General features: G+C 46.6%; 1 protein-coding gene across 1 annotated transcript in view; it reads left to right on the forward strand.

Moving 5' to 3' along the window:
• The window catches only part of LOC311099897 (uncharacterized protein), a 55,476-nt gene that overhangs the window by 33,539 nt on the left and 7,540 nt on the right, over positions 1 to 14,397 (forward strand). Inside the window, exons 8-21 of the mRNA XM_084140616.1 lie at positions 4,475 to 4,548; positions 4,657 to 4,942; positions 4,985 to 5,152; positions 5,197 to 5,448; positions 5,490 to 6,287; positions 6,330 to 6,497; positions 6,542 to 6,793; positions 6,835 to 6,870; positions 7,604 to 7,822; positions 8,108 to 8,232; positions 9,818 to 10,020; positions 13,184 to 13,284; positions 13,793 to 13,906; positions 14,129 to 14,285. Of these exons, the coding sequence (XP_083996742.1) occupies positions 4,475 to 4,548; positions 4,657 to 4,942; positions 4,985 to 5,152; positions 5,197 to 5,448; positions 5,490 to 6,287; positions 6,330 to 6,497; positions 6,542 to 6,793; positions 6,835 to 6,870; positions 7,604 to 7,822; positions 8,108 to 8,232; positions 9,818 to 10,020; positions 13,184 to 13,284; positions 13,793 to 13,906; positions 14,129 to 14,285 (2,953 nt within the window). The remainder of the gene's footprint in view (positions 1 to 4,474; positions 4,549 to 4,656; positions 4,943 to 4,984; positions 5,153 to 5,196; positions 5,449 to 5,489; positions 6,288 to 6,329; positions 6,498 to 6,541; positions 6,794 to 6,834; positions 6,871 to 7,603; positions 7,823 to 8,107; positions 8,233 to 9,817; positions 10,021 to 13,183; positions 13,285 to 13,792; positions 13,907 to 14,128; positions 14,286 to 14,397) is intronic.

Genomic DNA, 14,397 nt, shown 5'->3' on the forward strand with positions numbered 1-14,397 from the left:
ACATATCTTTTTTTTATGTTTTATTTTAGTTTAGGGTTACACAAACATCTTATTAATTGTTTTGTTTTTGTGACGCACTACTCAGTCTGGGTTAAGTTATTATTTAATACTACTGTAACATAAACAGTTCATTTAAAGCAGTGTCCTGGAATGTTCGGGGCAGTGGGCATGTGGTCAAGAGGAAAACAATTCTAACGTTCTTAAAAAAAGGAAAGGGTTTCAATTGCTATGCTACAGGAGACGACTCATTTATCTTCAACAGAACATGCTAAGCTGAAGAGGGACTGGGTGGGCCAGGTGTACTGTTCTTCTTTTAGTTCAAACAAAAGAGGCACTGCCATCCTTGTAAATAAAAATGTCCCATTTTATATTAGAGCACCAAGGTACAGACCCTGAAGGACGATTTTATTTTGATTACAGGTAATATACTTGGTCAACATATTACTACACTAAATGTATATGGCCCGAACACAGACTCACCCAAATGTATGTCTGACATGATTTTATTGTTTAATCAACACAGCAAGGGACTTGGGTTTATTTCAGGAGATTTTTAATTGTACTTTGGGTAAATTGGATAAATCATCAACTGCTCCAGTCTCGAATCATAGAGGCTCAAATGCTCTCAGAATTCATCTGGTTTAGTAGAGAGAGCTAAATCCTAATGTCATAGACTGTACTTTCTACTCTAGACCCCATAATTAATATTCTAGATTGGACTATTTTTTTTATGCCCTCTACTTACAGGCGTGTTGTCCAATCATGTGCTATTGGTTCTAGAGTCGTTTCTGACCATGCCCCAGTATATATAGATATTGAAATTGGCAAAACAATCTCCAAAACGAGATATTGGAGACTTAATATGTCTCTGCTTAACAATGAAGGATTCTGCTCTGCTCTGTGATAGAATATAAGTTATCACATTACTGGCTCGACAATCAACTCTCTCCTGTCTCAGCTGCAACTATCTGGGATGCTGCTAAAGCAACCAAAAGGGGTTATGTCATTTCCCAAGCCTCTCTGATCAAGAAGCTTAGAATGGAAAATAGGGAAGAATTGCAGGCTGAAGTAAAAGCATTTAGAACTTTTTCATAAACAACAACCAACCCAGGCGAACTGGAATTCACTAGCTTGTGCTAAGGCCAAATTAAATTTAGAGCATACGAAGCATGTAAAAAAAAAAAACTTACCAAGCAAATATATTCTGAGTTCGGTAACCGTCCGAGACGTCTACTTGCACACCAACTTAAAAAATAACAGAATGAAAGATCGATTCATTCTATAAGGATGGCTCCACTTCTATGATCCATTGATTATCAATAATAATAAAAAATACTTGGTCTTTTACCAAATAGGGCTATCTTCTGTATACCCCCCCTACCTTGTCACAACACAACTGATTGGCTCAAACGCATTAAGAAGGAAAGAAATTCCACAAATTAACTTTTTACACGGCACACCTGTTAATTGAATGAGCAGGTGTGTCCGAACTTTTGACTGGTACTGTATGTTACTCCAAATCTTAAACACCTGTTCACTTCAAATGATATGCTTTTGCTCACAAAGATTAAACATGACGGCAGGTAGCTTAGTGGTTAAGAGCGTTGTGCCAGTAACCGAAAGGTCGCTGGTTCTAATCCCCGAGCCGACTAGGTGAACAATCTGTCGATGTGCCCTTGAGCAAGGCACTTAACCCTAATTGCTCCTGTAAGTCGCTCTGGATAAGAGCGTCTGCTAAATGACTAAAATGTAAAATGTAAAAATAATACACTCAAGGAGGTACTTGCAGATTCCAGACCATATATCACTCTGGTCACCGATTGCCCCTTAATCCAGATTTTCCCGAAGGGTACCAGACCTTCTGACCTTCCGCCTTTATTTACTCAGGACACTCTTATATCGTTCCAACAGACAAAAACTGAGTTTGACTTACCCAACAAAGATTTTTTTAAGTACCTACAACTTAGACACTTCATAGAGGGTCAGAAGAAAGTCGATAAACAACGTTTTCAAATGACTGAAGTTGAAAAACCATTTACGAATCCTACTGTTCGGAGAGGTTTAATCTCCGACATGTGTTCTATTTTATTGAACAGAAGTGCCTCATCCTATGATGCGTTGAGAGACATGTTTGGGAGAGAGACATTGGACATGCATTCGGCGAGGAAAAATGGGCTTCTATCTGCGAAAGGGTCTACCCAAAATGCACCTCCATAAGCGTACAATAACAACATTTCCAAAAAAAATTCATAGAACCTATTTTATACCCGTCTGCCTTCACAGAATGTTTTCCAATGCATGACATTTATGTTTCGAATGTGAACAGGATACTGGCACCTTCATGCCTTTTTTGTTGGTACTGTAGAAGGATCCAGTCTTACTGGATTGATATTAATTTACACATCCAATTAGCTTTTTCACCCAATTAATATTTACTCTACTTTGATTGTACAGTTGTGTTCAACCCTGACTCTGAACGTCTGTTCAATACCCTTGTTTACTTAGCCAAAAAAAATGCATATTGTTATTAAGGTCCACACCTGAAGTACCATCTGCGAGAATGTGGCTTACTCAAGCTTCTGCTATTCTATCCCTAGAGAAACCTACCTTTGATTTACACCAGAAGTCTGATACATTTTGGAAAATCTGGTCTCCATTGTGGTGCTATGTAGAAAAACCTCTCATAAATTCCCCCATGTTATAATTGTGATGTTTGTATATATTTTTCTCGCCATTTTTATGACCTGCCTTTCAGTAATAATGTTTTGCTGTATCCTTATTCCTTTTATGGGACTCAGTCTGTGTGGTGGTCTTTGCGGTCAGTCTGTTTGGTGGTCTTTGTAGTCAGTCTGTGTGGTGGTCTTTGCAGTCAGTCTGTGTGGTGGTCTTTGCAGTCAGTCTGTGTGGTGGTCTTTGTTTGGTTGTCTATGTAACCCCTGTTTAAAGAAAATAAAATTCTGATAAAAATATAATTACAAAAAATCAATAAATAACAGAAATACCTTATTTACATAAGTATTCAGACCTTTTGCGATGAGACTCGAAATTGAGCTCAGGTGCATCCTGTTTCCATTGATCATCCTTGAGATGTTTCTACAACTTGATTGGAGTCCACCTGTGGTAAATTAAATTGATTGGACATGATTTGGAAAGGCACACACCTGTCTATATAAGGTCCCACAGTTGACAGTGCATGTCAGAGCAAAAACCAAGCCATGAGGTCGAAGGAATTGTCTATAGAGCTCTGAGACAGGACTGTGTCGAGGCACAGATCTGGGGAAGGGTGCCAAAAAATGTCTGCAGCATTGAAGGTCCCTAAGAACACAGTGGCCTCCATCATTATTAAATGGAATAAGTTTGGAACCACCAAGACTCTTCCTAGAGCTGGCCGCCCGGCCATACTGAGCAATCGGGGGTGAAGGGCCTTGGTCAGGCAGGTGACCAATAACCCGATGGTCACTCTGACAGAGCTCCAGAGTTCCTCTGTGGAGATGGGAGACCCTTCCAGAAGGACAACCATCTCTGCAGCACTCCACCAATCAGGCCTTTATGGTAGAGTGGCCAGACAGAAGCCAATCCTCAGTAAAAGGCACATGACAGCCCGCTTGGGCTGTCATGAGAACCAAGATTGAACTCTTTGGCCTGAATGCCAAGCGTCACATCTGGAGGAAACCTGGCACCATCCCTACTGTGAAGCATGGTGGTGGCAGCATCATGCTGTGGGGATGTTTTTCAGCGGCAGGGACTGGAAGACTAGTCAGGATCGAGGCAAAGATGAATGGAGCAAAGTACAGAGAGATCCTTGATGAAAACCTGCTCCAGAGCGCTCAGGACCTCAGACTGGGGAGAAGGTTCACCTTCCAACAGGACAACAACCCTAAGCACACAGCCAAGACAATGCATGAGTGACTTCGAGACAAGTCTCTGAATGTCCTTGAGTGGCCCAGCCAGAGCCCGGACTTGAACCCGATCGAACATCTCTGGAGAGACCTGAAAATTAGCTGTGCAGCGACGCTCCCCATCCAAACTTGACAGAGCTTGAGAGGATCTGCAGAGAAGAATGGGAGAAACTCCCCAAATACAGGTGTGCCAAGCTTTTAGCGTCATACCCAAGAAGACTTCGAGGCTGTAATTGCTGCCAAAGGTGCTTCAACAAAATGCTGAGTAAACGGTCTGAACACTTATGTAAATGTGATATTTCAGTATTGTATTTTTAATAAATTAGCAAAAATTTATACAAACTTGTTTTTGCTTTGACATTATGGGGTATTGTGTGTAGATTGATGAGAATATTTTTTTTTAAAATCAATTTTAGAATAAGGCTGTAACGTAACAAAATGTGGAAAAGGTCAAGGGGTCTGAATACTTTCCGAAGGCACTGTATAAACAATTGGAAAAAGACGTTCACAACAGGCAGGGCTGGAAATGGAAAAACTGTGTGTGAGTTGAACCTCGTCTCCTCTCTCTTGTCTAGACGCTATTGGATCGTTTTGACTATGATGATGAGCCTGAGGGAGCCGACGAATCAAAGAAGGACGAGACATCTTTGTAAGACCCTCCTCCTCCTCATACATACAATGAGTGTGTGTGTGCGTGTGTGTGTTGTGCATCTGTATGTTAACTGTGTGTGTGCGTGTGCGTGTTTCATTCTGACAGTACCCAGCAGCCTCCAGGTTTCCCCCAGCACTTTCAACAACACATGATGGGCGTGGCCCAAGACCCCACACACCAGGTAATATACATGATGGGCGTGGCCCAAGACCCCACACACCAGGTAATATACATGATGGGCGTGGCCCAAGACCCCACACACCAGGTAATATACATGATGGGCGTGGCCCAAGACCCCACACACCAGGTAATATACATGATGGGCGTGGCCCAAGACCCCACACACCAGGTAATATACATGATGGGCGTGGCCCAAGACCCCACACACCAGGTAGTATACATGATGGGCGTGGCCCAAGACCCCACACACCAGGTAATATACATAATGGGCGTGGCCCAAGACCCCACACACCAGGTAATATACATGATGGGCGTGGCCCAAGACCCCACACACCAGGTAATATACATGATGGGCGTGGCCCAAGACCCCACACACCAGGTAATATACATAATGGGCGTGGCCCAAGACCCCACACACCAGGTAATATACATAATGGGCGTGGCCCAAGACCCCACACACACCAGGTAATATACATGATGGGCGTGGCCCAAGACCCCACACACCAGGTAAAATACATAATGGGCGTGGCCCAAGACCCCACACACCAGGTAATATACACGATGGGCGTGGCCCAAGACCCCACACACCAGGTAATATACACGATGGGCGTGGCCCAAGACCCCACACACCAGGTAATATACATGATGGGCGTGGCCCAAGACCCCACACACCAGGTAAAATACATAATGGGCGTGGCCCAAGACCCCACACACCAGGTAATATACATGAGGGCGTGGCCCAAGACCCCACACACCAGGTAATATACATGATGGGCGTGGCCCAAGACCCCACACACCAGGTAATATACATAATGGGCGTGGCCCAAGACCCCACACACCAGGTAATATACATAATGGGCGTGGCCCAAGACCCCACACACCAGGTAATATACACGATGGGCGTGGCCCAAGACCCCACACACCAGGTAATATACACGATGGGCGTGGCCCAAGACCCCACACACCAGGTAATATACATAATGGGCGTGGCCCAAGACCCCACACACCAGGTAATATACATAATGGGCGTGGCCCAAGACCCCACACACCAGGTAATATACACGATGGGCGTGGCCCAAGACCCCACACACCAGGTAATATACATAATGGGCGTGGCCCAAGACCCCACACACCAGGTAATATACACGATGGGCGTGGCCCAAGACCCCACACACCAGGTAATATACATAATGGGCGTGGCCCAAGACCCCACACACCAGGTAATATACATAATGGGCGTGGCCCAAGACCCCACACACCAGGTAATATACATAATGGGCGTGGCCCAAGACCCCACACACCAGGTAATATACACGATGGGCGTGGCCCAAGACCCCACACACCAGGTAATATACATAATGGGCGTGGCCCAAGACCCCACACACCAGGTAATATACACGATGGGCGTGGCCCAAGACCCCACACACCAGGTAATATACATGATGGGCGTGGCCCAAGACCCCACACACCAGGTAATATACATGATGGGCGTGGCCCAAGACCCCACACACCAGGTAATATACATGATGGGCGTGGCCCAAGACCCCACACACCAGGTAGTATACATGATGGGCGTGGCCCAAGACCCCACACACCAGGTAATATACATAATGGGCGTGGCCCAAGACCCCACACACCAGGTAATATACATGATGGGCGTGGCCCAAGACCCCACACACCAGGTAATATACATGATGGGCGTGGCCCAAGACCCCACACACCAGGTAATATACATAATGGGCGTGGCCCAAGACCCCACACACCAGGTAATATACATAATGGGCGTGGCCCAAGACCCCACACACACCAGGTAATATACATGATGGGCGTGGCCCAAGACCCCACACACCAGGTAAAATACATAATGGGCGTGGCCCAAGACCCCACACACCAGGTAATATACACGATGGGCGTGGCCCAAGACCCCACACACCAGGTAATATACACGATGGGCGTGGCCCAAGACCCCACACACCAGGTAATATACATGATGGGCGTGGCCCAAGACCCCACACACCAGGTAAAATACATAATGGGCGTGGCCCAAGACCCCACACACCAGGTAATATACATGAGGGCGTGGCCCAAGACCCCACACACCAGGTAATATACATGATGGGCGTGGCCCAAGACCCCACACACCAGGTAATATACATAATGGGCGTGGCCCAAGACCCCACACACCAGGTAATATACATAATGGGCGTGGCCCAATACCCCACACACCAGGTAATATACACGATGGGCGTGGCCCAAGACCCCACACACCAGGTAATATACACGATGGGCGTGGCCCAAGACCCCACACACCAGGTAATATACATAATGGGCGTGGCCCAAGACCCCACACACCAGGTAATATACATAATGGGCGTGGCCCAAGACCCCACACACCAGGTAATATACACGATGGGCGTGGCCCAAGACCCCACACACCAGGTAATATACATAATGGGCGTGGCCCAAGACCCCACACACCAGGTAATATACACGATGGGCGTGGCCCAAGACCCCACACACCAGGTAATATACATAATGGGCGTGGCCCAAGACCCCACACACCAGGTAATATACATAATGGGCGTGGCCCAAGACCCCACACACCAGGTAATATACATAATGGGCGTGGCCCAAGACCCCACACACCAGGTAATATACACGATGGGCGTGGCCCAAGACCCCACACACCAGGTAATATACATAATGGGCGTGGCCCAAGACCCCACACACCAGGTAATATACACGATGGGCGTGGCCCAAGACCCCACACACCAGGTAATATACATGATGGGCGTGGCCCAAGACCCCACACACCAGGTAATATACATAATGGGCGTGGCCCAAGACCCCACACACCAGGTAATATACATAATGGGCGTGGCCCTGTATTACACCGCCCCCTCTTCCTCCCTCTCTACAGATATCTCTCCCTCCTAACGGCCAGCTCCAGGGTTATGGCTTGCTGCCGGGCCAGGCCTACCCAGGAATGGTGCGTCCTCCTGGACAGGTCCACCCAGGCCAGCCCCTCCCTGGCACAGGACCTCCAGGCTTCCCTGGGGGATACCCTCAACACGCGGGCCAGCAAGAACAGGTCAGATTAATACATTTAATAGATTCTAATTAGGTTCGGTAGATTTTTATCAGGCGTGAATGGTCAAAACATGAAAATAATCGTCCTGCCCTTAATTTAGTATACACGGACCAATCTAATGGTCATATGGATTTGGAATATTAAATGACCCAGTTAAGGTGTATCACTTCCCAGAGCTCATCATGCATCGCAAGTGTTCTTCGTGTTCTGCATGCAACGATGTAATTGTACTAACATATTTACTAACTTATTGATGTTGTAAATGTTATGGTTTCTGCTTGTCAGGATATGAATATGGACCTGGACCCCCCCTCGATGAAGGAGGGAAGACACCGACCAGACCTGGACCCCCCCTCCACGAAGGAGGGAAGACACCGACCAGACGGCAGGAAGTCACCATCAGGATCCAGGTGAGTGCTGGTCGGGTGGCCATTCCCTATTGGTTAACGGCTAAAGACAGCGTTCAAATGGCCAGTTCCTATTGGTTAACGGCTAAAGACAGCGTTCAAATGGCCAGTTCCTATCAGGGCCTGAAATTAACTTTTTGGTTAATTAAGCAGCCAAAATATATTTTTGCCATAATTACACCAAAAATAAAACAATAAATGGAATAAGCATGCTTTGTGGTGTTCCTAAAAACAAGAAATGTATTACTAGTAAGTATTAATGTGGTATATTGCTCATTGAGTCTTTTAACCAAATGTATGTTAAAAAGAATCAACTAAGTAAGTGGCTGCCCTGCCACAAAGTGCTGAGTTATCACGGCATATTTATTATTATAGTTCAGGGCTCTGTGCCGACGTGGATAACGAGGAGAAGGCTACATGATGTGCTGCTCAGTAAACATGTAGAAGCACACAAATAAATGTAGGAGAACAATTTTTAAAGTATTTGAGTGTTTTTAATGATAAGAAATGACTGAAATGTTTTTTGGAGTGTTCCATGCTCAATCGAGCGCAATGTACCCTAACATTTTTTAAAAAAGTCATTCGGTGTGACAGAAATGTACAGCTTTTTTTTGGGGGGGGTAGATCAGCTTTAATATTGCAGATAGATTGTAACTTCCATCAATGTAATTGTCTGCATCACTTCCAATCCCCCATGTTTTTTATATATATATATATACACATACATACAGTGGGGAGAACAAGTATTTGATACACTGCCGATTTTGCAGGTTTTCCTACTTACAAAGCATGTAGAGGTCTGTCATTTTTATCATAGGTACACTTCAACTGTGATACATACATACATACACATACATATCCTTTAAAAATATATATATATATTCCCCTTTTATTACTTTCCAACCCCGCCACCCTTTCCCCACTTGGAGTAAACTAGTGAACAACAACGCCTAGGCCTCTACTTCCAGCCCATACCCACTATCTACATATTATGGACACAGTCAATTTTACAGTAATTACATTGAAAAACAACCTAGCATGTGACCAAAACCATGCGAAGAAACACAAGGACAAAGTCACACTTTAGAAGTCTTTCTTGACAATTTGACCAACTTCTACATGTGGCCTTCGGATTGAAATAAACTCTTCCCAAATGCTCTCTGTGTCACCACCCGCCAACGTGGGTGGTGAAATGACAAAATCTAATGCGGGTGTTAATTTCCCACCCTGGTTCCTATTGGTTAATGTTCAAATGGCCAGTTCCAATTGGTTAAGAGCCTTGATCAGCCTTGATCACATGAAATTGTGTAATTCCGAACTTTTATCCAACGCAACGTTATATTCCATGTTGTGCGACTCAATCACAATTCCTGGGCCACATTTTAAAGCCCTGCCTACCCAAACTCGTGCTTTGTTAGGATAAAAATTGTTTTTCCCTTTCAAAATGTCCAAGAGAAGCTAACATCCTCTCCAGTCCTTGTGCCGTTGCCTAGCGTACGTAGCTACAAGGTCTGGGATCTCTCTGGGATTTCCGAGGCTAGCCGAGCAGTTACATACCGGTATCTGATTTGTGTCTGTCTCTCTCTAGGTCTCCTAAGAGGAGGCGGTCAAGGTCCAACTCTAGAACACAGCGGTCCAGAAACAGACGCTCTCGCTCACGGTCCCGTGACCGCCGCCGACACTCCCCACGATCACGCTCCCTGGAACGCAGGGAGAGGGAGAGGGAGAAGGAGAAGGAGAGGGACAGACGTCAGAAAGGACTGCCGCAGCCCAAGGCTGACACGCTGAGCGGTGAGACAACTCTTTCTCTCACCATCTTTCTCTCCTCTCTTCCCTCCTTTCTCTCTCTTTTCTCCTTTTATTACCATCTACCTCTGTTTACTCCTTTGGTTCCATTTCCACTACATACACTACCAGTCAAAAGTTTGGACACATCTACTCATTCAAAGGTTTTTATTTTCACTATTTTTTTTACATTGTAGAATAATAGTGAAGACATCAAAACTATGAAATAACACATATGGAATCATGTAGTAACCAAAGAAGTGTTAAACAAATCAAAATATATTTTATATTTGAGATTCTTCAAATAGCCACCCTTTGCCTTGATGACAGCTTTGCACACTCTTGGCATTCTCTCAACCAGAGTCGTGAGGTAGTCACCTGGAATGCATTTCAATTAACAGGTGTGCCTTCTTAAAAGTTAATTTGTGGAATTACTTTCCTTATTAATGCGTTTGAGCCAATCCGTTGTGTTGTGACAAGGTAGGGGGGGTATACAGAAGATAGCCCTATTTGGTAAAAGACCAAGTCCATATTATGGCAAGAACAGCTCAAATAAGCAAAGAGAAACGACAATCCATCATTACTTTAAGACATGAAGGTCAGTCAATACGGAAAATGTCAAGAACTTTGAAAGTTTCTTCGAGTGCTGTCGCAAAAACCATCAAGCGCTATGATGAAACTGGCTCTCATGAGGACCGCCACAGGAATGGAAGACCCAGAGTTACCTCTGCTGCAGAGGATAAGTTCATTAGAGTTACCAGCCTCAGAAATTGCAGCCCAAATAAATGCTTCACAGAGTTCAAGTAACAGACACATCTCAACATCACCTGTTCAGAGGGGACTGTGTGAATCAGGCCTTCATGGTCGAATTGCTGCAAAGAAACCACTACTAAAGAACACCAATAAGAAGAAGAGACTTGCTTGGGCCAAGAAACACGAGCAATGGACATCAGACCGGTGGAAATGTGTCCTTCGGTCTGGAGTCCAAATTGGAGATTTTTGGTTCCAACCGCCGTGTCTTTGTGAGACGTGGTGTGGGTGAACGGATGATCTCTGCATGTGTAGTTCCCACCGTAAAGCATGGAGGAGGAGGTGTTATGGTGTGGGAGGTGCTTTGCTGGTGACACTGTCTGTGATTTATTTAGAATTCAAGGCACACTTAACCAGCATGGCTACCACAGCATTCTGCAGCGATACGTCATCCCATCTGGTTTGGGCTTAGTGGGACTATCATTTGCTTTTCAACAGGACAATGACCCAACACACCTCCAGGCTGTGTAAGGGTTGTTTTACCAAGACTGAGAGTGATACACAAAATAGTCCAAATTAGTGAAGTGAAATGAAAAAAATAACTTGTTTAAACAAATTCTATAAAAATAATAACGGAAAAGTGGTTCATGCATATGTATACACCCCTAAATAAGATCTGGCGCAACCAATTACCTTCACAAGTCACATAATTAGTTAAAGTCCACCTGTGTGCAATCTAAGTGTCACATGATCTCAGTATATATACACCTGTTCTGAAAGGCCCCAGAGTCTGCAACACCACTAAGCAAGGGGCCCACCAAGCAAGCGGCACCATGAAGACCAAGGAGCTTTCCAAACAGGTCAGGGACAAAGTTGTGGAAAAGTACAGATCAGGGTTGGGTTATAAAAATGGAAAGAATATGGCACCACAACAAACCTGTCAAGACAGGGCCGCCCACCAAAACTCACGGGCCAGGCAAGGAGGGCATTAATCAGAGAGGCAACAAAGAGACCAAAGATAACCCTGAAGGAGCTGCAAAGCTCCACAGCGGAGATTGGAGTATCTGTCCATAGGACCATTTTAAGCAGTACACTCCACAGAGCTGGGCTTTACGGAAGAGTGGCCAGAAAAAAGCCATTGCTTAAAGAAAAAAATAAGCAAACACGTTTGGTGTTCGCCAAAAGCCATGTGGGAGACTCCCCAAAAATATGGAAGAAGGTACTCTGGTCAGATGAGACAAAAATGTAGCTTTTTGGCCATCAAGGAAAACGCTATGTCTTGCGCAAACCCAACACATCTCATCACCCCGAGAACACCATCCCCACAGTGAAACATGGTGGTGGCATCATCATGCTGTGGGGATGTTTTTCATCGGCAGGGACTGGGAAACTGGTCAGAATTGAATGAATCATGGATGGCGCTAAATACAGGAAAATTCTTGAGGGAAACTTGTTTCAGTCTTCCAGAGAGGCTGGGATGGAGGTTCACCTTCCAGCAGGACAATGACCCTAAGCATACTGCTAAAGCAACACTTGAGTGGTTTAAGGGGAAACATTTAAATGTCTTGGAATGGCCTAGTCAAAGCCCAGACCTCAATCCAATTGAGAATCTGTGGTATGACTTAAAGATTGCTGTACACCAGCGGAACCCATCCAACTTGAAGGAGCTGGAGCAGTTTTGCCTTGAAGAATGGGCAAAAATCCCAGTGGCTAGATGTGCCAAGCTTATAGAGACATACCCCAAGACACTTGCAGCTGTAATTGCTGCAAAAGGTTGCTCTACAAAGTATTGACTTTGGGGGGGTGAATAGTAAGAATAAATACAATTTTTACTCTTTGGTTCCATTTCCCTTTCAAATGTGAATCACTGTCACTTAATCTGTCATTATTTTCCTCCCCCCGTCTCCCCCCGTCTCTCTCCACCGTCTCTCCTCCCGTCTCTGCCCCCGTCTCTCCTCCCGTCTCTGCCCCCGTCTCTCCTCCCGTCTCTCCTCCCGTCTCTGCCCCCGTCTCTCCTCCCGTCTCTGCCCCCGTCTCTCCTCCCGTCTCTGCCCCCGTCTCTCCTCCCGTCTCTCCTCCCGTCTCTCCCCCGTCTCTCCTCCCGTCTCTGCCCCCGTCTCTCCTCCCGTCTCTCCTCCCGTCTCTCCCCCGTCTCTCCCCCGTCTCTCCTCCCGTCTCTGCCCCCGTCTCTCCTCCCGTCTCTGCCCCCGTCTCTCCTCCCGTCTCTCCTCCCGTCTCTCCTCCCGTCTCTCCTCCCGTCTCTCCTCCCGTCTCTCCTCCCGTCTCTCCCCCGTCTCTCCTCCCGTCTCTGCCCCCGTCTCTGCCCCCGTCTCTGCCCCCGTCTCTCCTCCCGTCTCTCTCCTCCCGTCTCTCCCCCTGTCTCCGTCCTCCCGTCTCTGCCCCTGTCTCCCTCCTCCAGTGTGCAGTACCACTCTGTGGGTGGGTCAGTTGGACAAGAGAACACAGCAGCAGGACGTTGCCTGTCTACTGGAGGAGTTTGGACAGATAGACTCCATCAACGTAAGTTTAAACCACACAATGACTCTTTAGGTTGCTCTTAAATAGTGGCTTCTACCAATTTAGAAGCTCTGATTTCTTGTGCCAATATCTTCCAATTCACCTGGTAAGCTTCTTTCCCCTCTCCCCTCCCTCCCCTCTCCCCTCTCTCCCCTCTCCCCTCTCTCCCCTCTCCCCTCCCTCCTCTCTCCCCTCCCTCCTCTCTCCCCTCCCTCCTCTCCCCCCTCTCCCCTCCCCTCTCCTCTCCACCCTCTCTCCTCTCCTCTCCTCTCCTCTCCTCTCCTCTCCTCTCCTCTCCTCTCCTCTCCTCTCCTCTCCTCTCCTCTCCTCTCCTCTCCTCTCCTCTCCTCTCCTCTCCTCTCCTCTCCTCTCCTCTCCTCTCCTCTCCTCTCCCCCCTCTTCTCTCACCTCCCTTCCCCTCTCTCCCTCCCCTCCCCTCCCCTCCCCTCCCCTCCCCTCTCCTCTCTCCCCTCCCCTCTCTCCCTCCCCCCTCCTCTCCTTCCTCCCCCAGATGATTCCTCCTCGGGGTTGTGCCTACATTGCCATGGTCCACAGACAGGATGCCTTCAGAGCGCTGCAGAAACTCAGCAGAGGATCGTACAAAGTCAACCAGAAAGCCATCAAGGTATGTGGGCTCTGTTAGAAAAAAGGTTAAGGGCAGGTTTCCCGGACACAGATTAAGCCTAGTCCTAGACATCATAAAGTTAAATAAAGTGCTTCTTAGTTTATGACTAGGCTAAATCTGTGTCCGGGAAACCGGCCATCAATGTATGAAAGTAAATATGAGTATTTATTTGATTTAAAAATGTATATTATCCTAATGACTATTCTCTGTCCTCGTCCCCAGATTGCGTGGGCGTTGAATAAGGGTATCAAGGCAGAGTTGAAGCAGTACTGGGACGTGGAGCTGGGTGTTACCTTCATCCCCTGGTCTAAGATACGACAGGACCAGATAGAGGACATCCGAGAGGGAGGGACGCTGGACCCAGACACACTGGACCCAGGTAATAGCACACAACTGGGCCATGTTCAGTACCAAAACCTTCTGGACCCAGGTAATAGCACACACCTGGGCCATGTTCAGTACCAAAACCTTCTGGACCCAGGTAATAACAC

The sequence above is a fragment of the Coregonus lavaretus genome, assembly GCF_964263955.1.
Source record: "Coregonus lavaretus genome assembly, chromosome: 24".
NCBI lineage: Eukaryota > Metazoa > Chordata > Actinopteri > Salmoniformes > Salmonidae > Coregonus > Coregonus lavaretus.